A 20,000-nucleotide genomic window follows, 5' to 3' on the forward strand; every position below is an offset into this window, starting at 1 on the left:
TAAATTATTTAATCGCCATTCACAAGACCTACACCTCATTTTGAGGTAAAGATGAGTCAAAGATCTTCCATACACAGCCTCGGCCACAGTGTGCAAGTCTCCATTCACCTTCTTGAGGGGATTTTTACAATATGTAACGTCCTTCACTGAACCATACAACCTTTAGGTATTTGGATTTCTGCTATCAGATGATGGATAAGTTTTCCTCGGCGTACATTGCTGCAGAATATCATATCGTTCCTGGTTTTATACTTTGGTGACAACACATCCTGCACTCCGGTAGGCTACAGTGTAAGTATAGATGAAATTCCTACTTGGCCGCCCATCCCTTCAATAATTTAATTGTCATCTCTCAGATTCTGGGAGACATGTGACCAGACCCAACCAGGGTCTCTCCTTGTTCGCTCCAGGGGGCGGTAAGATAATAGACCCTGGGAATGAGGTTGATGAGAAATATTTAAATAAAAAAGCTGCTTTCCACAAATGCCGTGCCTTACAGTTCTTCTTTGAGTAGTCATTTCAATTGCCCAAGGGACTCTGCTTCCCTTAAGTTACAAGGAAGACTGTTCCAGAGAATGGCACCACTATAGCTAAAGCTATTTTTGTAATAGTCTGTGTGCGGTAATGGCACATTGAGTTTATTCTCAGAGTCCCTTAGGTCATATGCAATTTCTCGCCTTTCAAATTTAGAACTGAGATAGTTTGGAGCCAACCCATGCAGAGACCAGTAAACCATCGTAGCTCTTTGAATTGCTGCTGGCAAGCTAGATTTTTCCACCCTAGAAGTTTGAACAGGTGACCAGTGTCTACGTCATAGTTTGAGTAGGTCAAAGCACGGGCTGCTCTATTTTGTAGCTTTTGTACCTTATTCTGTAAAGTTATCCCACAGTTTCCCCAGACAATATTGCAATAGACAAAGTGTGACTGTATCAAAGCTTGGTATATTAGATGTAAAGTTGCCTGAGGGACAAGGTGCCTTATTCGTTTTATGGCCGCAATACCAGAAGCGACTTTCTTAGTTATTTTCTCAATATGGCCACTCCAATCAAGTCTCTCATCGATGGTCACTCCAAGTGATTTTGCAGTAGTGACCTGGCTAACTTGAAAATCATTAATTGCAAATCTCAGGGACTCTGTGAGAGTACTTGTTTGCTCTCAGCCAATTGTGAACATTTTCTAAATCTTGATTTAGGCACAACTGAATATTGTCTGCGTTATCATCTGCGTATGTAAGGTGGGTGTCATCAGCGTACATCCTCGGCTCACAGTTTGATAGACAATTTGGAAGATCGTTGATGTATAACAGAAATAGTAGTGGCCGTAAAATGGTCCCCTGGGGAACACCACAACTTAATGAACAGCTTTTAGAGAGCGACCCGTTGATGGAGCACATTTAAGTACGATTCTCTAAACCCTTGGGAAGGGTGCTCTTTCATTAACAGAGTTTTTGTCCAGGAATGAATGTAGTGACTCTAGAAAAAGCCTTTTGTCGTTGTTCCTACACCTGTTTCCAAAATGCTCACATAATTAGGGTGTATGTTGTGGCCAGTGGTTTCAGCATGTTGTTTTACTGCGGAGCCAACATTCCCTTTTGTTCCAGGCTTGTATTCGGGCCCCCGAGACTTCCAACTTCTTTTACTCTCTCCAATATATGTAAATGGTGTGTTTTGCAACTCACGTTGTGTACTATTCCTTTCAATTGTTCTTTTGTCGGTCGGTCTCTAGGTTCTTGAAAAGATTACCCAATGTTTTTGGTGGTTTAAAAGTTGTATTGATGTTTTCACAGTTCAAAATCCATCTAATTCACCTTTTCGGTGCTAGATTTCACGTGTAGTGTCATGTGGCTTATGATGTAAACAAACCAGGAAAGTTCGGACATTCTAGTCAACCATACAAGTTCGATCTGTAGTGTTCTAACAGAATGGTCACGACGAAAAGATCTGCTTTTGTTACAGGTAAAAACGATTGCCGATACCCTGAATCGTGGAAAAGAAACCCAAACGGCGATCCAGTGAAGTTCTTCCATTTTCTTGGCGCGGTTAGACAAAACGAGAAGGCAAAAAGTGGCTAAAAGCATGTCACTGCGGTGACTCGTTCGCGTGTACAAAAGACAGTTACAATTGTAGTCTACATTTTGTCAGTAGAAATGACCTAACAAAAGAGGATCCTGATCCTATATCTGCCGTTGCCAGTAAAGAAAGGGTGCATTTAATAATATGTACTTTTATAACATTTTTTGTTGTTTGAATTAATATCTTATAACGTGCCTAGGTGTTGTGACTGAATCGTAAACGAAAGGCATCTTGTGAATGGGAGGCAGGCAAAGCAAGAAGCAAGAAATTTGTCTTGAACGATCAGTGGCTAAAACCCTACTGACGCTTGATTGCCATACTGGCAAATCTAAAGAAGAGCGTGCCACCGCCATGACTCTTTTAGATCTGAGCTCAGAGCCAGTGGCGAGTTCAGGAGACCCTGATGAGGAAAGCATGCAGAAATCAAGGGCACCAAACGGATCGTTTCGGAAAATTATCTGTTCGGAAGGCCTTTTATCTCCTCTGATTTTCTGAAGAGAATTGTTGCCTCGAACTTTTGTGATTTGAGAAATTCAATGTCTGTTGTTTTCAGACTGTTAAAAATGTCGTTTTGGGTACCGAAAATAGGTCAGCTATCATTTTCGGAAAGGTGATAAGACCTAAGGTTTTCGGGGAATGGACAAAAAAGTCCCAATAAATTCGAGAATACTCAAGTTCCCCTAGAATAACCAAACAGATAAATTTTTTTTTGCACAACCTAAAATTAACCTACAGAGCTTTAAAAGTACTCCAGATAGCCTAAAACAGTGTTAAAAAGCATTTGAGAGAAAACGGTCGTTAGGTGCCCCTGAGAAATTCAAACTGGAAGAGCAAACCAATGAGTTTCCTGAACCAATCGGGTCTCAAATCAACAGAAAGACTGATGAAAAAGTACATGGTGGCCGCAATGTGCTTGCATCCCCCATCTCTACCACCTTTACACTTGCATCGTGCCTGAAGAACGCTGCCTCGGTTTGTACCTCTACCCTTGAGAATAAACCAGAGATCATAGTGCTCCTTTCCTTCATCCGTTTTGATTTTCATGAAAGGTCGCACTTTGGCTACATATACATAAACACCCTCTTGTTTCAACTGAGCAGTTAGTAAAGATTCCACGTAACCATCGGCGAATAAGCGATAATCTTCAAATGACTTGTAAGTGGCGAGTCCCTGCTTGTCGTAATCAGTTGAGTGGTAAATTAAATAATTAGAGATGTCGTACAACCCAAACGGCGGCGACGAGTTGATGTTGTTCACGGTCTTCAGGAAAATGGCTTGGAAATTAACATGTCATGAATTATTAATTTGTCAGCATCAATGGTTTGATCTTTTTCAAAGTTTGGATCCACTGGCACAACCATTCTATCGACTGCGGAAGCGATTTCCACGAGCGAAGTTTTCAGATATTTGCTTACTGGAACTCCACGTACCTGCAAATATCTTTTAAGTTCTGCCACATTCATGGCGTTGAAGTCGCTTTTATTCTTTTTTTCTGCCATTTGGAAGTTGAAACTATTCTACATTCAAAGACTTCAAGCAGAGAGAAATATTTATTAGTAGTGACAGGAAGTTGGCAAAGTTGAAAACTTCGTACACATGTAATGCGTGCTTGACTAGAATGTCCGAACTTTCCTGGTTTGTTTACATCATAAGTCACATGAAACTACAAGTGAAATTTAACGCCGAAAAGGTGAATTGGAATTAATGCATATGCTTTTGGGCTCTCCCGAGGTTTTGGTTGTGTGTTGTTTGGTTGATTGACCGACTTAATGAAGTTTTCAGGATAGCCATTAACTTTTAGGTCGTTGATAACACGTCATTTCTCACTCTGTCTTTGTACAGTTGTTGATGGAATGCATTTAGCTTGATCCATTAAGGTCTTAACAACAGCCCCTTTTAAAGTGGTACTATGACGAAAATCGCATCTTTCCTATTGCAGCCATTTTAAAACATAAACAATTAGCCTGTGTGAGAAGAAAAATGCTGTTTACTCTATTCAAATATCTCTTTTCGTTCTAGAGATATTCAAGTTTTTAAAATATGCAAATTAGCCCAGTGATGACATCATACACTCAACCAAATTTTGATCAAATATGATGAAAAAAGATATCTCAGCCAATTTATATCAGAGATGTTTTATGGGATACACCTCATGGAATTTATGAGATACACCTAAAAAATCAAGGGAGAAAAATTTGATCATAGTACCACTTTAATGTTTTTTAGATCTGTTTGAAACTTACCTTATCGGTGAAAGTCACCACAAACTTCAATCTCCTGATGAAGATCAACAAGGACTCAAACAAAACATCGATGCGACGATTGAGGCCTCCCACTATGAGGCATTGTACAAAGCAATCAAACAATGTTGTGGTTAGAAATTGAGCGGAAACATGAGCAAAAGCTAAATAGGCTATCAGCTCGCTTGGATGTAAACAAATTAAAGAAAAAATGGGTGGTAAATATCTCCAGAAGAAGACTACAGGGCAACGAAACATTGCTACTGAGGAAAGGACTGAATATTATTTTGCTATCACGCCACACACCGTTCCCACGAAGGATATACTTACTTCTGTTGAAGCTGCCATATGCCACCTACCTTACAATTACCTTTACAGAGCTCTAAAGCACCAAAACAACGAAACCTGATGAACAAAGAGCAGAGAGCATTCGAAGAACTAAAAAGTGACGAAAACATCATAATCATCATAGCGGACAGTACAGTCGTCATGGAGAAATTGACTACCATAACCAGATTCAAGAAAAGCTGCAAGGTCAGAACGTCTATATACCAATCAGCAATAAGAGGTGCAATCCAACATCAAGAACAGAGCTTGAGTTACAGAAAACACTCTTGGACCTCAAGAAACTTGGAAGCCTCAAGAAAACAGACTACTGGAAGCTCTGCCTCTCCGACTCCACACCAGCATCGTTTTACGGTTTACTTAAGATTCACAAATTAGAACTGCAGCAAATGGATGATCATCTGGCACAGAAATGCGGATACCAGCATCTGAGACGCAGTTGTCCATTTCGTAAACGGTCGATGCCAATTTCACGACACAATTTTTTAACTATCAACGAATTTTTCTCTATGAAATTAAAGAAAAAAGAAAATTTGTAAGTAACCACCCAGTATCAAACCCGAAACTTCTCTTTCCTAACATCCCTCTTCTACCACTACACTACCAGGTTGATCTGCCAAATCTCTGCAAAATTTAATTATAAAACATGACTTTTTTAAATATTAGTGATAGAGTTGCTTCAACCATCAAATAAAAGCTAACCGGAAGCAAACCAGTGTGAATATGAACAATCAAGCATTTGACGAGTGCATTTTACTCAATCAACAAATTAAAACCAGTTTCTACCTTGTCCAGGCCTATACTAAAGCAGATATGGCATCATCCATTCTGAAAGGCTTGGTTACCAATGATGGCATTGACCGTTAAAAATGGCATCGACCTTTTACGAAACGGAAATCAGTGTCTGAGACTCATAAACAGCTGTATTGGCTCACCAACCTGTGAGCTTTCAAAGTACCTGGCTTCCGTACTGATGCACCTTGTGTATAAAACTGAATATTCTGTCAAGAATGCTAAACAGTTTGCAGAGTTTATAAGTAACCAGGAAGTGGCCGCAGACGAACTGGTTGTGTCATTTGACATGATTTCACTCTTCACCTCCATACGGATCGACATGGCTATAGACATTGTTCAGAGAAAACCCGAGGGATCCCATAAATGGAAAAATCACAAGTAGTTGACCAAAGACCACATCCTGGACTTACTTTCCTTTTTTCTACACAACAGCTATTTCATATTTGAGGGAACCCAATACCATCAGGTATTAGGGTGTGCCATGGGATCTCCAGTCAGCATGATTATCGCAGAGCTTGTAATGCAAGAAGCTGAGTAGAAAGCATTAGAAACTTTACCCGTCAAACCAAAATGGTGGCACCTCTATGGCATCAAGAGAGATGGTGTTGAGGTTTTTCACAGTCACTTAAACACGATAAATACCAACATTCAATTTACAATAGAGATGCGTACAACAACCATGGGCAAGAATAGCATAGCCTTTCTGGACACCAACAACACTGTGAATGAAGACAGAAAGATCGAGGTGGGTGTATACCGCAAGACCACACATACAAGCAAGTATTTACTTTTCCCTTCACACAGTCCAGCGCAAAGCAAAAGAGCTGTTGTTTAGACCTTAATGGACCACGCTAAATGCATTCCATCAACAACTGTGCAAAGAAAGGGCGAGAAACGACATGTTATCAATGACCTAAAAGTTAATGGCTATCCTGAAAACTTCATCAAGTCAGTTGATCAACCAAACAACACACAACCAAAGCCTCGGGAGAACCCATAAGCATATGCATCAATTCCATATGTTAAAATGGTATCGGAGCGAATTAGATGGATTTTTTGAACCGTGAAAACATCAAGCCAATTTTTAAATCATTAAAAACATTGGGCAACATTTTCAAGAAACCCAAGGACTGGCCAACAAAAGTACAGTTGTACAAAGTCTGTCAAAGTCTGGACTGTACAAAGTGAGTTGCAGAACGTGCCCATTTACATATATTGGAGAGAGAAAAAGAAGTTGGAAGTCTCGGGGGGCTGAACACAAGCCTGGAACGAATGGGAATGTCGGCTCAACGGCAAAACAACACTCCGAAACCGCTGGCCTTGACATACACTCTAATTATGTGAGCATTTTGGAAACAGGCGTAAGAAACAAGGACAAAAGGCTTTTTCTAGAGTAGTTACATTCATTCCTGGACAGAAACTCTGTTAATGAAAGAGCACCCTTCCCAAGGGTTTATGCATCACTGGTTTCCTCCCCAAGGGGCAACAAACAATGACATCTTAGCTACATATTTGTATTCCGTGGCTCTTGCAGAGTACATTTCTCAGAAGAGGACCACAGAAGGCAGTTGGAAATTCAGTTTTAAAGTGGTACTATGACAAAAATCGCATCTTTACAATCAAAGCCATGTTAAAACAAACAAATAGCTTGTATGAGAAGAAAAATGCTGTTTACTATTTTCAAATATCTCTTCATTCCAGAGATACTCAAGTTTTTAAACTGTGCAAATTAGCCAAGTGATGACGTCATACACTCAACCAAATTTTGATCAAATATGATGAAAAAAGATATCTCAGCCAATTTGTATCAGAAATGTTTGATTCTTTGCAGTAAGATTCTACTAAATGTGCTCCACAATACGAGCTTAACAGTTTTGTTACCATGGCAACATACTGGGTTCCAGATCTCCCCAATATTAAAGGCATTTCTGGCCACCTTTGGCGTTCCATTTTCATATTTGCACATGGTGCCTCATACGCATGATCCAGCAAGTATATAAATATGTTAGCTCGAGTTTGTGGCCGCGTTTAACGTTTTTGAGCTGAAAATCACTAGCATATTGAAATCAAGTGGGTGGGGACTGGAAAAGATTGAGTTGCCATGGGAACAGAATTTTTTATAGCCGTAGGTGTGTTTTCTGTAGAACTATTAGCCTACCAAGTTTCAATGGCCTGCGCTTCAAATTGGCCAAGATAGCTCTATTTCTATACTTGAACTTTTTAACTGCTCTCAAATAGAATAATAGAATAATAGAATAATAGGCATTTTGAAAAGATATATGGCACATAAAGTGCTGTATATCAAGGAACTTAAACCAGGTCTTTACTCTCAGTCTGACTTAATCAGGACAAAATGGTTTGTCTAAATATTGTTTCCATGATTGTCATTAGAATTTATTTCTTTATCGTGTACATTTTACACTTCTTACATCAATTATTTTGTTTTCAGCAACTTAAAGAAAATAAAATTAACTAATTACAGTACCAGTTAATTAACTATATTAAATTTAACTCAGTCAAACCTCTCTAAAACGGACAGTTTCCTATGTGCCAACAAAATTCTCATACATTTCCTTAAAAAAACCTCTACAATATGGACCCTCGCTAAAACGGATGATGGACACTGAATCTTGGCAGTAAGGAGCAAATTCATACAAATTTAACCTTTTTATTACGGACACTGTGATGACCAGGTGTCGATAATTTGTGGTATGTACCATTTCCTGTCGGCAGTTACACGATCATTGACACTTTATCATTCAGCAAAGGTGGTTTCAAAAGCTCAGTGACTGTATTTCAAACAACGACTTGCGAAGGCTGTCCAGAAGAACATTACCGACTTTTTCAACTCTTAAATTACTACAGCAGGAGGATTTTTTACATATCACTCTAGTTACTGTTCCCTGCACCAGTAAACTATTGCCACACCTTTATTGGAGTTATACATGTATAATACGGTGTGGTAAGTTCCTAGGTGCAGTATTTTGTTTTGTTCCAAAATTCGTATGTACAGCATTTAACTGAGAAGTACAATAGAGTTAATCAATTTAGATTCAGACATTCACAAGACACTCACTTTTGGGCCTGATTTTAGTTACTAAACACTCTAAACTGTCAGTGGAGACTTAAAAGTGATGTCATCATAGTGACCTCTCCAATATGGACACCTCTCTAATACAGACACTTTGCTCTGTGCCGACGGCATCCATATTAGAGAGGTTCGACTGTATTAAGAAAGAAGCAAACAAGGAGACAAAACAAGCAAACAAGAGGGGACAAAGGACAGGGACAAAACTGCACCAAATAAAGTTATTTTAAGCTTTTGGTTGCCGCTGCATGACTGGTCATTAGAATTTATACTATAGTTTTCTTTATGTTTTCTGTTTCATTACTATTGCTTTCTCCATTATTGTCATTTTTTGGGTCACTTTATTATCTTGTTAACTTATATTTATGGTCACATTTAAACAGTTATTTAACTATGAAACTTGACAGTGACATCTTGAAGATGTTGAAATAAACTTTTTAGTCTCAAGTATTTTTATATTGTAATACTTTCCACAAGCTTTTCTCATCTGATAATTTAATTATACTCTATCATAATATATTGATTGCCAATAGGTTTTACAAATATATTATTTTTGCTTTTGCAATGATGACGACAATGACGATGATGATGATGATGATGATGATGATGATGATGATGATGATGTTTGCAGGTGATTGGCATAGGTGCGGGACAACAATCTCGTATTCACTGTACCAGACTGGCAGGTGACAAAGCAAACAATTGGTAAGAATAATTATATAAAACAGTAATTAAACAAAAATAATTAAGTCAACAGGGTTACAGGGTTACAGGGTTCTTGTGTGACTTACTGGTCTGTGAAAATTTATATGAACATTATAAGCATGTGCTCATTACAGAATCATACCTATTATAAAATGTCGCACGGGAAAATGCAAATAAGTGAGAGAGGAGACAGAGAGCATGCTTAAGGCCCGTCAATCAAGTAATCCTCACTATACTCGCTCTGACTGCACTCAGTATTGTGTTATAGACCTCTTTAGCTTGGGCAGTTTGTTGCTTTGAAATTTTCAGATTCTTGCTTTCAAATTTTCAAATAGTCGCATGCATATGAATGAATTTTTAAATGGATAAAAGCAAAATGGTCTAGAGAATATCCGTGGTCTGAAATGGGAAAACAAACTGCCCAAGCTGAAGAGGTCTATTTGTTGAAGAAGAACAGAAGTACTTACTGAGTTTTGACAAATATTACTTTAATTTATACTGCCAGCAAACAAAGAAAGATATCAGATAACATTTCAATGTTCTCGAAGAAAAATAGTCACTAAATCGCTATTTACTCTTAATTTATGAATTGATATGTTAACACACTATATAAAACTTTTAGATTAAGTGTGCACTACTTTAAAAAATCTTCTGCAAATTGAAGTTCCTGGATTTGTCTGATATGTTATGTGTTGATCAGTTCTAACTGCTAGTTATTTACGTTCCATGCAAATTTATCAGCTGCTGGCAGGAAAGTGTGAAAGTTGAAATCCCTATTTATTGCAATTGGTAAAGGCATGAAATATCATAGACTGCAGTGTTTGCCATATCTCAATGAAGAACGTTCCTCTGCAAACGATAAAACCTATATTAGTGAGAGAATGGTTCTAATCAATTACGCAATACTGCCATCAAGCAGAGACATGCCATACAGTGTGTCACATTTCAATGTTTTATCAAATTGTTTGATAAAATTAAGCAAAGTGAAATCAGTTGAGTGACATCTTCGAAGTTTCAGAGTCATTTTCACCATGAAAACAAAATGACCAGGTGCACAGGTAACTATTGTTAGCTTATTGCAGTATTACTGCCCAGGTTGCTCTCAGTTTCAAAAACATGGATTTACATGTAATTTTAAGGTGATTCCTCAGTATTGCATTGTGTATCCCTACTGCGCATGATTTTCTCGTCATTAGAGCGAGCGCGTGCATGTACACAATGTAAGAGATTTCCCTCAAGCTAAGCTCGACAGCAAAATAAATGCTCGTTTTCTTTTAAACGAACATGATGACCTATATTTTTTATTGCATAATTTTGGTGTGCAAATGAACCTCTTTAAGTTGAATAATAAAGGAAAAAATTGTTTGGAAGGACAAGTGACCTTGTAGCCTGCAAGCAGGCTCACCTTTGAGTCTCGCGCACGAGCGGCAAAGAGCCAAGCGATCTGGTGGGAAGAGTCTGCCCCGTCTCGCAGCTTCGCCACTCGATTTCATGATTTCAGTTACGCCGCGCACGCTTGGGCATGCTTGTGCTCCAACATGAGCCTGCTCGCAGGCTAAGCCTAAGAGCAGAGCTCCTGGGCTGGGTTGTTCAGAGCCGATTAAGCTAAACCAGGATAAGTGAGAATTTTGATTTGAGTTTTGTAACTTTACCGTTAGGTTTTCTGTAATTGTTTGGGCTTCTGTTTTGAGTTTGAATAATCTTAAAATACAGAAATCAAAAGCAGTCAAAACATTTGTATGCAAGAAAACATGATTATTTGGTTAACATTTAATCCTGGGTTGGCATTAACCGGCTTCTGAACAACTCGCTCGTGGAGACATAAGCATTTTGCTTTAGCAAGCAAGGGACTAGCCTGCGAACATAGACGTATTTGTCTCCGCCGAAAATAACGTCTGCGAACCCGAGCAAGGAAACGGTTTCTGCAACACAATGATTTCTGTTTCTCCTTGGCCAATCATATTCCATGATAGAATGAAACTCGAGCGGTCCTCACAGCGAATACCTCGCGCAGTAGTTCTGGGGCTACTTGAGCTAAACTGTGATTGGTTTAAAATCCCTTCGTCACAGAAGTCGTCTCAGGCTCGGGTTCGCCGACGTTATTTTCGGCGGAGACAAGCGACAGCCGGAAATACGTCTGCGTTCGCAGGCTAGCAAGGGACTGACCCTGGAAAGCTTCACTACTTTAATGGATTGCTGTTTGAGAACAAGGGTTGTGAATGTGGTGGACTATCTCGTGGTCATTAGTTGAATGTCAATAAGGAGATGATGAACTGATGAAAAGCCCAAAAATAATTTTTACATCAGGTTTTACAATGACATTTCCTCTTTCGAAATGCCAGAATTTTAGATGTTTTGATGTTTTACCGGGCACCGAGTCACTAACTTTTGCGTGTTTTTTCACCACACATGGGCGGGCTGTTACTAATTTGTGATTTTTTGGCGGGTTTCAAAAACTATTTCAAGAAAATAATCCCACCAGGTTTCTAGGCTTACCTGGGCAAAATATGAAGAATTTTGATTCTTCATCATGTGCCACATATTTTCGATTTGGCTGGGTCTTAGTGGACATTCCCTCTTAAGGTCTTGTGAACCATGATTTTTCTTCAGGTTCTTTCTGCAAAAGTTTCTATTTACTTTGATCCTTAGGTGGCTTCGTCAACATCCCAGAGTGCTTGGCATGGTTTTCAAAAAGGTGAATGTTGATTAAATCCATATTGACATTTAAAGACTTGGTAGTAATTTCTAGTAGTATGGGAGGTACAGTTTGTAACGTGTTAGTACTTGAATGTGGAGTTATTTTTTTATTCTTTATAGTGTGTATCTCTTGTGAAGAGAACATAATCTTTGCAATCTGGTGTAATCACAAGGGCATTAGTAACCCTCACATATGTATCCAGGCTGTTATCATTGACAACATTCAGGGTACTAGCAATTACCCTTTTTTTCCTTTCAATGTATTTCCAAATATCAATAACTGCATCCAAGAATTTACTTTTCTTGTTGGAGTAAGATTTTATTTGCCCCGTCTTTTTTTCTTGTAAACCCCCTGAGAAATATTCAAAATATGAAACGATGCAGATAGAGCAAGCCCATCAGAAGTGACTTTTGCAGCTCCCCTTTTTGTGGGGGAGGGGTGGATATAAAATAGAATGGTGCTAAGAGCACAATGATAATTCCATGGTGCAATCGCAATAAGTTTATGTATACACATATACTCATACCATTTATTTCCACAATAGCCTGACAGTCCTTCTCATGATTCCCACCTAATTTCAGCGCACAGAGTCGAATTGAATTCCTCTGGGTGAGCACAAGGGCTTCTCAAACTCCATGATAAACGCATAACACAGTAAATGGTTTGAACCCAGGAGTATCAGTAGTTCGTATAGTGTGATCGTCCGGGTGAGTGTAGTTCTGAAAAGAACTGTTGTTGGTGACTGACGTTTCGACAACCTGAGCGGAAGTCATCTTCAGAGTCAAGTGAATAGTGTTTGTCAGTCGATGATCTTATAAGTCTGGTCCGTTGAACGTGATTGGTCAGTATAGCCATGATGGTATTGGCTGAAAGACTCGTGTAAAGTTTGTCATCAGTCATTGGTGGGTTTCGATCCGTCTATTGTTAGTCAAGTAGGTCGGTTTTGGTCCGTGTATTGTTAAGTCGGTCTGTTAGAAGTCCGTTTGTCGGTTTCGTTTCTGTCGTGGATAAGTCGTTTGTAAGGCGCCGGTAGTTGTTGACATCTGTTAAGAGGCGTTTGTTCTAGGTTAGTGTACCAGCTTTCCAGAGTCAGTCGTTGAAAATAGTTTGTACTGTAGGTTAAGCACTGAGCAGAGTCCCAGTCAATGTTGTGGTTTGTCAGTTGATGATGTACAGCAATGTGATTGTTGGCATCACCATTTCTCGTGGCTCGTTTGTGTTCAGTCAGTCTCGTGTTAAGGTTTCTGCCAGTCTCACCAATGTAGGAAGCCTGGCAGTCGGAGCATTTGATCTTGTAAACTGCTCCCTGTCTGTCGTTAGGTTCGTCTCTGTCTTTCACGTTGGTCAGTAAGTGTCGTAACGTAGTTGTAGGTTTGTGGGCTACACGAATGTTGTAGGGCTGTAGGATCCGCGAGATGGTCTCAGAAGTGCCCTTAATGTCAGGTATAGTCACTGTAGTAACAGGCGTAGGGTTCCCTGTTAGAAGTCCGTTTTAAAGAAGATAAATTTATACTTCGGTTAACTTTTAATCCTGGGTTAGCATTAACCCAATTCCCGAACAACCCAGCCCTGATTACAACAAATTAACCTGACATGAGCCCGCAATCCAATCGAAAACAAATACTTGGTCAGTGGTCAACTTTAAAAAACACATGACCTCGATGAGCTCTAAACCTGAGCCCATGATATGGTCACATGGTACTGGTCAGCGGTTACCTTGATCTGACAGGTGTCAATTGGCCATAACATGGATGTCAAATATCAAAGACGTAAGCTGTAAACCAAGACTTGGTATTAGCTGGAGTATGGCCGCCATGTTGGGCGACGTCGTCGTCGTTGGGCGCACGCGCCCGCGATTCATGCTGCTAGCCATGTTGACCATGAAAAAAGAGTTGCGTGGGTTTCTATTTCTATGCATGCATGTGGTTCTGTTCCTATAGTTATGGCGCTGCGCTTGGCGGCTGTTTGGGCCGCGGAAGCTCCGCTATTAAAGAGGCAATTCCAACTGGAGGCAGCGTGGCCGAGTGGTTAGGGCGCCGGACTTGAAATCCGGAGGTCGTGGGTTCAAGGCCTGCTCTGACCACTAAGCTGGAGTTGTTTCTCAGTAGACCCTAGTTCAACTCCTCGGTCATGCTTGTAAATGGCCAACTGAGCTGCCTCCCGCTAGTTGGGATTTTAAACCATGTTATGTTCATTTGCATTATTTGTTTCATCATTTGGTTTCATTGGCCCTGAAAAGCCCCATTGTGGGAGTGGTCAATTAAGATATTTATTTATTTTAACTGGTTGCAGTGACATAGTTGCAATTCTGACTGATGGAAAATTTCAAACGGTACCTAATGGTACCGCAGAAACTTTTAACAATTACCTTTTAAACATTGTCAAGAAACTTGCAAAAGCCTCTCGTGTTGTGCCGATTGATTGCACTGTGTGCAAGTCTACATTCTCTCTCCAGCCTGTAACGTCAGCGTTCATTCAAAGGAACTAGATCTATTGAAGACGAGCAAACCCATAGAGCTCGCTACTATAAGTGCTCACCTGCTCAAAGATTCAGCAAATGTACTTGCTCTAATCTCTCTCTCTCTCTCTCTCTCTCTCTCTCTCTCTCTCTCTCTCTCTCTCTCTCTCTCTCTCTCTCTCTCTCTCTCTCTCTCTCTCTCTCTCTCTCTCTCTCTCTCTCTCTCTCTCTCTCTCTCTCTCTCTCTCTCTCTCTCTCTCTCTCTCTCTCTCTCTCTCTCTCTCTCTCTTATATCATATACCTCCCCCTTTGAGAGTGCACGCTTTCCTCATTCGTGGAAATGCAGTTATGTTACTGCTCTTTTCAAGAACTTTCTGATTTATAATGGGGATCGGGTCTGACTTGAGGATGTTGAGGTTAATGCTGGCATCGATGATATCATAAAGATAAAAATGTTGTTTGTTTTGTACAATGCCTACTGATCCAAATCCAGACTAGGCTTCCTTTTCAGATTCTTGTGGATCTTCTGTTCACTAGTGCAGCAGTGCTGTGTGAACAAGATCTAGCACTTCTCATTAGAAACCATGTTATGGAAAATATCACCACTTTCCCAATTGTGCTGAGTTTACGCAATCTGTTAACTTTTGTTGACAAATTTTTTCATCTGCCAGTACTGAATTTCCCGTGCAGTTCAGCCTTCCGCCTCCAGGATCGGGATCTGCAAACTGTACATGATGATTTGACAATGGAACCCCTCCTGACTAGTTTCACCTGAATTTGTCTGCTGGTTGTTTTATTGTCCCTGCTCTGTTTTTACTATTCACTGAAAGCTTTCTCTGTTTTAGAGAACTTTGATGGTCTTCCTGACTGGGAAGACCATCACAATATTGCTGTAAGACCTTAACTATCTCAGTCAGGTTGGAGTATTCAACATCAAATGTGCTAAAATGTTGCCGCATTGCCATCCAAAATCTGATTGGTTTAAAATCGTGTTTCTATTTAAGCAATAAACCACTCTTTCTAAGGGTTTACCGACGCAATAAACCATGTGGGATGTTGGGAGAGCACTCGAAAAGCTTGTAAATTACCTGCCTTATAAATCAGAGAGTAAAAGACGTTATAAATGTTTGTACATTCAAGCGTGGTCTTAAGTCTAAAGTCTTTGTCTTACCTAAGCTGGCCGGACACAGTTTTGATTCCTGTGTTTCATTCTCCTTTTTCTCTGAAACCTTTGATCCTTTGGTCGCCAAAAATGGCAGCACGCAAGTTAACAACCCAAACTTCGGATTGTTGATAGCTAAGCTGACGTATGTGCCATTGTCATGGCAACATGAATAAATATAAATAGGCCTTTAACCCATTGACGCCTGAATGACATTTCCCGCGACCCACCCCTAATTCCCTGGCGTTTTTTGGAATATTTCTGAGCGAGCGAAAGCACAAAAAGTAAACCATATGCGCAGTAACCACAGACACAAGATCAGGTTTCAAGACATCGTTTATTTAAAGTTGAATAAATGAAGGGTCAAAATATTAAAAAATATTAGCAGAAAGAACTCAACCTAATGTGTAAAACTGATGAGAAAACGAAAAATTATATCATTTCTTTACCGCGCGACAAAATGTCCCACAGAAGCTGAGAAAATTGACTTTGCGAAAATGAGTTAACTATTGTCTTTGGAGGACAAAAACGAAACCAAATACAACAGAATTGAATTTCTTGTACTATAACGGCTAACATTTGAGAAAAAAACGAAAAATAAAAGCGAAGAACTCATGTAAAAATCAATCTGTAAACAAGAAATCAAGTAATTTCTTCGCCGCGCAACGAAAATATTACGGCGTTGCGAAAGAAAGATGAAAGTCGTAAATCAAAAAGACGACAAAAACAAACGAATTATTTTGAGATCAGTCGTATTTCAACTGTGTTAAATCAGTGGCCATTTAGTTCTTTTCTCAGCGGTTCTGTAGTAGCTGAATAAGCAACTCCAAAAAATATTTGAACGAAGCAAATAAACTACATAAACAAAGCGCCTGGAGGTCGCCGTAAATTAAATATGCAGAAATCCAGCGTGCAAGTTACTGTTCACTTTTAAAACCTAAAATTCCCAAATACAAGGAACCAAATGAAAGAAATGCGAAAGGAAGTTCAATAACAATAAATTTTCATTCAAGCTGAGACGAAGAAACCGATTTAAAAGCAAAAAGTTGTTCAAAATTTCGCAGAGGTGCCTCGCTGCATGACCGCATGTTCAAATTATTCTTCACGCTAACGCGAAAGCTTGAGTTTTTCCCGACCGCTTTTGCAGTCATTTTAACGCCCGTGGCTTTACCAATCGTTCCAATAGTTGAATTCAACTTCGAAGTAATAATGTACATTACCATTTTTGTTTCTGAAGTCGGAAAAGCCGCTTTAAACCTGCGATCTGTCGTCGAAACTTACTTAAAAGCGCTCCGATCGTCATGTTTTCTCGGCGGTTGTAGGAAGAAAAACTTCTTCACCAGAAAGTTTTGAGGACTCTGTACTCCTTGATCCTCCATTCTGAGGCCACCTGATTATTGATTTGTATTTTTCCTTTCTATTTTGAAGCCCAAAGCAGTAATTTATCCGTGTTAGGAATGAAAACAAGACCTTGGAAGTTTTTTAGATTTGGCCCGCAACGCGCCATGATTACCTGCACTTTTCGAGCGCGCGATTTTAAGAAGAAAAACCGTATTTCTAGGACCCCTTAAGTCCTCTGAAAATATGCTCAGAAAGTCCATTCTGATTGGTTTATTTGCCCTCAAGAACAATAGAACAATAGGAGAACCAAAAAATCTTCAGTGAGGGTAGGAAAGGCAATTGTCCCCATGTCCTTTTTTTCGGGCGGTTATTGGCGGCACAGGGAAATGGAGGAGTTTTTCGCACGGGCGGTTACGGGAGGCACAGGCGTCAATGGGTTAAAATCGGTTTTGTTTGTTTGCAGAAAATCTAGTCGTTAGATTGGCTTTTTATCATTTGCATGCAACAATATTGTAACAATGCTCACAAGTTAACACTATTTTAATAATAGTTTAACAGAGAGATTTTTAATTATCCCTTGTAGAAGGTTAACTGGAATAGAATTGCCTCTGTTAAGAGGCTGTCCGCGTAAGAACGGATAAGGCAAATTTCGGACCTTCACCGATTGGCTTCATTTTTTCAGCGAAAGTCAATCATTATATCCAATGTACAAATATCGCATTTATTTGAATCAATTCGATTTTTTTCATTTTTTACGAGACGGTTTTCAAAGTGACTTCGAAACTGGCTAATTTGCCTTGGCAGACTCTGAAATTTTGCTATAAACGTCGGACGCTCCCAAAACAAAGTTTTTCAATCTAACAAGCTAAATATTTTACATACAAAAGTTTCATCTTTCCTTGATATTTTAACGGTTTAACAATTTTATTCTGTCAAAGTTTGCCAGAGTTACGAATTTTTTAAAATGCCTCCTACCAAACTCCGGAATGCGTGGAGCGTGACATACCTAAAGTTAAAAGCTATTTTCTCAAATGTGGGACCTGATCTAGAAACGAATCTATGATAACTCAAAAGTACTAACATCAATGTAAAACTTATGGAATAAAATTTGTGGGCACTCTGCATTGCGCGCGTTACGGAGCTCCACGATTTTGCCAAATATTCGCCATTTTGATGGTAAACAAAGATAACGGCGTTCCCGCCTGTAACCAAAAAACATGAACCGTAAACGCTTGGAAATGAAATAATCATCACTACAGGTCAAATTATAGATTTAAAATCAGATTATCCGCGGTTTAGCCGTTGTTTCGGGAAAAATCTACCTTCATTTGGTATTTGAAACAGTAAAAACGATGAATATTTTTTTCTCATCCATATGCAAATTACATGTACTGTAGCCGGGTGAGTTTTTGTTACGATGAGACGACCAAATGCTTAAACTGATTTCTTTTACATATTTTTAAAGGCAAAAACTTGTTTCTTACCCGAGGGAAAAAACTGTCTCAGTCTCCTTGGAAAAGCTTTCTTTACCGTTAGTGAGCTCTTTTCATTTCTCACGATGCGGTAGCGCAAAGTTTGCTTTCAAGGCTTCACTTGTTCGTTTCACTTTAATTGAATTAAACCGACGAGCCAGCTTGGCTCTTTGGCTAAATCTACCTCTTCTCGAGAAATTTCGTAGTACACAACAATTTCTGCTGCTGAAGTTAATTTAGTTCCAAAGGTTTTGCATGAGTTTATTTTCGCTGCTGGTACAATCAGAAAAAAATTTGTTTCAAAATTCAGAATGTCAGTGTTGAAAAAAATGTTACTGCGTATAAAAAATTCGCACTTTAATTTTACGCTAATTCAATTACATATAAAATCTTCTCCGCAATTCATTCGTCTTAATTGCACAAAACGTCGGCTAAACAAAGTAATTGTTCACTTCACGAAATACTTCAGACTCCTTGTGGATCCTCGAGGGACAAGGAAAACCATGTTGTTCTGTCGGAGTGCAACGCGGACATTTCTGCGCATTTGTTGAGTTGTCATTTATCGAAATGTGGCGATGTTACTGAAGCCGAGCTGATCATGGTGAGAGCGGGTATTCGTGGGATGTCGGCGACACAAATCACATGCATTACCATCTGCCCGAGGCACAGACACTCGCTTGGAAGATTCTGGCGAGCGCCAAGGACATGCCAACACCCCCGGCATACTGGGAAAGTTACAAGTTTGGCGGGTAAACACGTCATAAACTTCCAAATGGCCGACGAAATATGTATTCTTTTTGGCAAAACTATTACTGCTGTCGGATCGCGTAAGTGTAATATCTTTTGCTGGTTTTTGTTATTTTTTTTTACGAAGCGTGAGTTATTCCAGTAGTGAGATAACATATTTATATTTTGTTGTTCCTTTTCGTGATGATTGTTCCGCGAAATGACGCATTTCCAAAACCGAATGCCTTTGTAAATTATCAGTCTCGGCTTCTTGATGTCAAATTATAGTGAAGACATGACATTATGTACCGGTCAATTCAAAACTTCAACATTTCCCCACGGGCATTTTACATTTGAATTTTCGGGCGGGGCAATCCCAATCCCCCGTCCAAAAATGTTCTCAAAAGCCCCATCTTAGGATCATATAAGGCGATCAAATGGCCCTTTTCCTCGAGCATACTTAAAAACATACGCTTTTTGAACTAGAATTTACGAAATTTGGAAATGCGATTTTTAACATACTCTGACAGCGCACGGCTTTCGGGGGCCCTTTCACTCCAGCGACAATGTCACTAACGAACATGATTTTTCGTCTCGATCTCGGCGATCTCTGCCATGAGTTTGATCCGTGTACCGAGATGCTGAAATTTCGCTCAAATTCACACCCACCAGCCCCATACATTGCTGAATTCCCCAACCCGATTTTGAGCAACGTTATCAAATTCCCGCGCCCCTAGATACATAAACGAGTCAAATGCTCCAGGTATGCCCGGTGAAGGTGTTGATGTTTCTACTTGATCGATACATTACTCATCAGACACTCTATGCAGTGCTGGATCCAGAGAAGGTCAAAATGGGGGAGGGAGGGGTGGGCGAACATTTCGTGAGATATGGGAAA

The 20,000-nt window shown here is 39.6% G+C and overlaps 3 protein-coding genes and 1 pseudogene across 3 annotated transcripts in view; 3 read left to right on the top strand and 1 right to left on the bottom strand.

The window, feature by feature from the left end:
* LOC145487512 (bifunctional purine biosynthesis protein ATIC-like) overlaps nucleotides 1-20,000 on the top strand; it is a 168,558-nt gene that overhangs the window by 114,941 nt on the left and 33,617 nt on the right. Inside the window, exons 13-14 of the mRNA XM_081466330.1 lie at nucleotides 9,172-9,245; nucleotides 11,895-11,940. Coding sequence (XP_081322456.1) covers nucleotides 9,172-9,245; nucleotides 11,895-11,940 — 120 coding nt within the window. The remainder of the gene's footprint in view (nucleotides 1-9,171; nucleotides 9,246-11,894; nucleotides 11,941-20,000) is intronic.
* The window catches only part of LOC145487527 (uncharacterized), a 572,009-nt gene that overhangs the window by 33,211 nt on the left and 518,798 nt on the right, over nucleotides 1-20,000 (bottom strand). The window lies entirely within an intron of this gene.
* Nucleotides 1-20,000, top strand: part of LOC145487565 (uncharacterized) — a 400,759-nt gene that overhangs the window by 23,313 nt on the left and 357,446 nt on the right. The gene's annotated exons all lie outside the window — the stretch shown is intronic.
* LOC145487503 (uncharacterized) overlaps nucleotides 14,644-20,000 on the top strand; it is an 8,989-nt pseudogene continuing 3,632 nt past the window's right edge.

The sequence above is a fragment of the Orbicella franksi genome, chromosome 5 (assembly GCF_964199315.1).
Source record: "Orbicella franksi chromosome 5, jaOrbFran1.1, whole genome shotgun sequence".
Classification (NCBI taxonomy): Eukaryota; Metazoa; Cnidaria; class Anthozoa; order Scleractinia; family Merulinidae; genus Orbicella; species Orbicella franksi.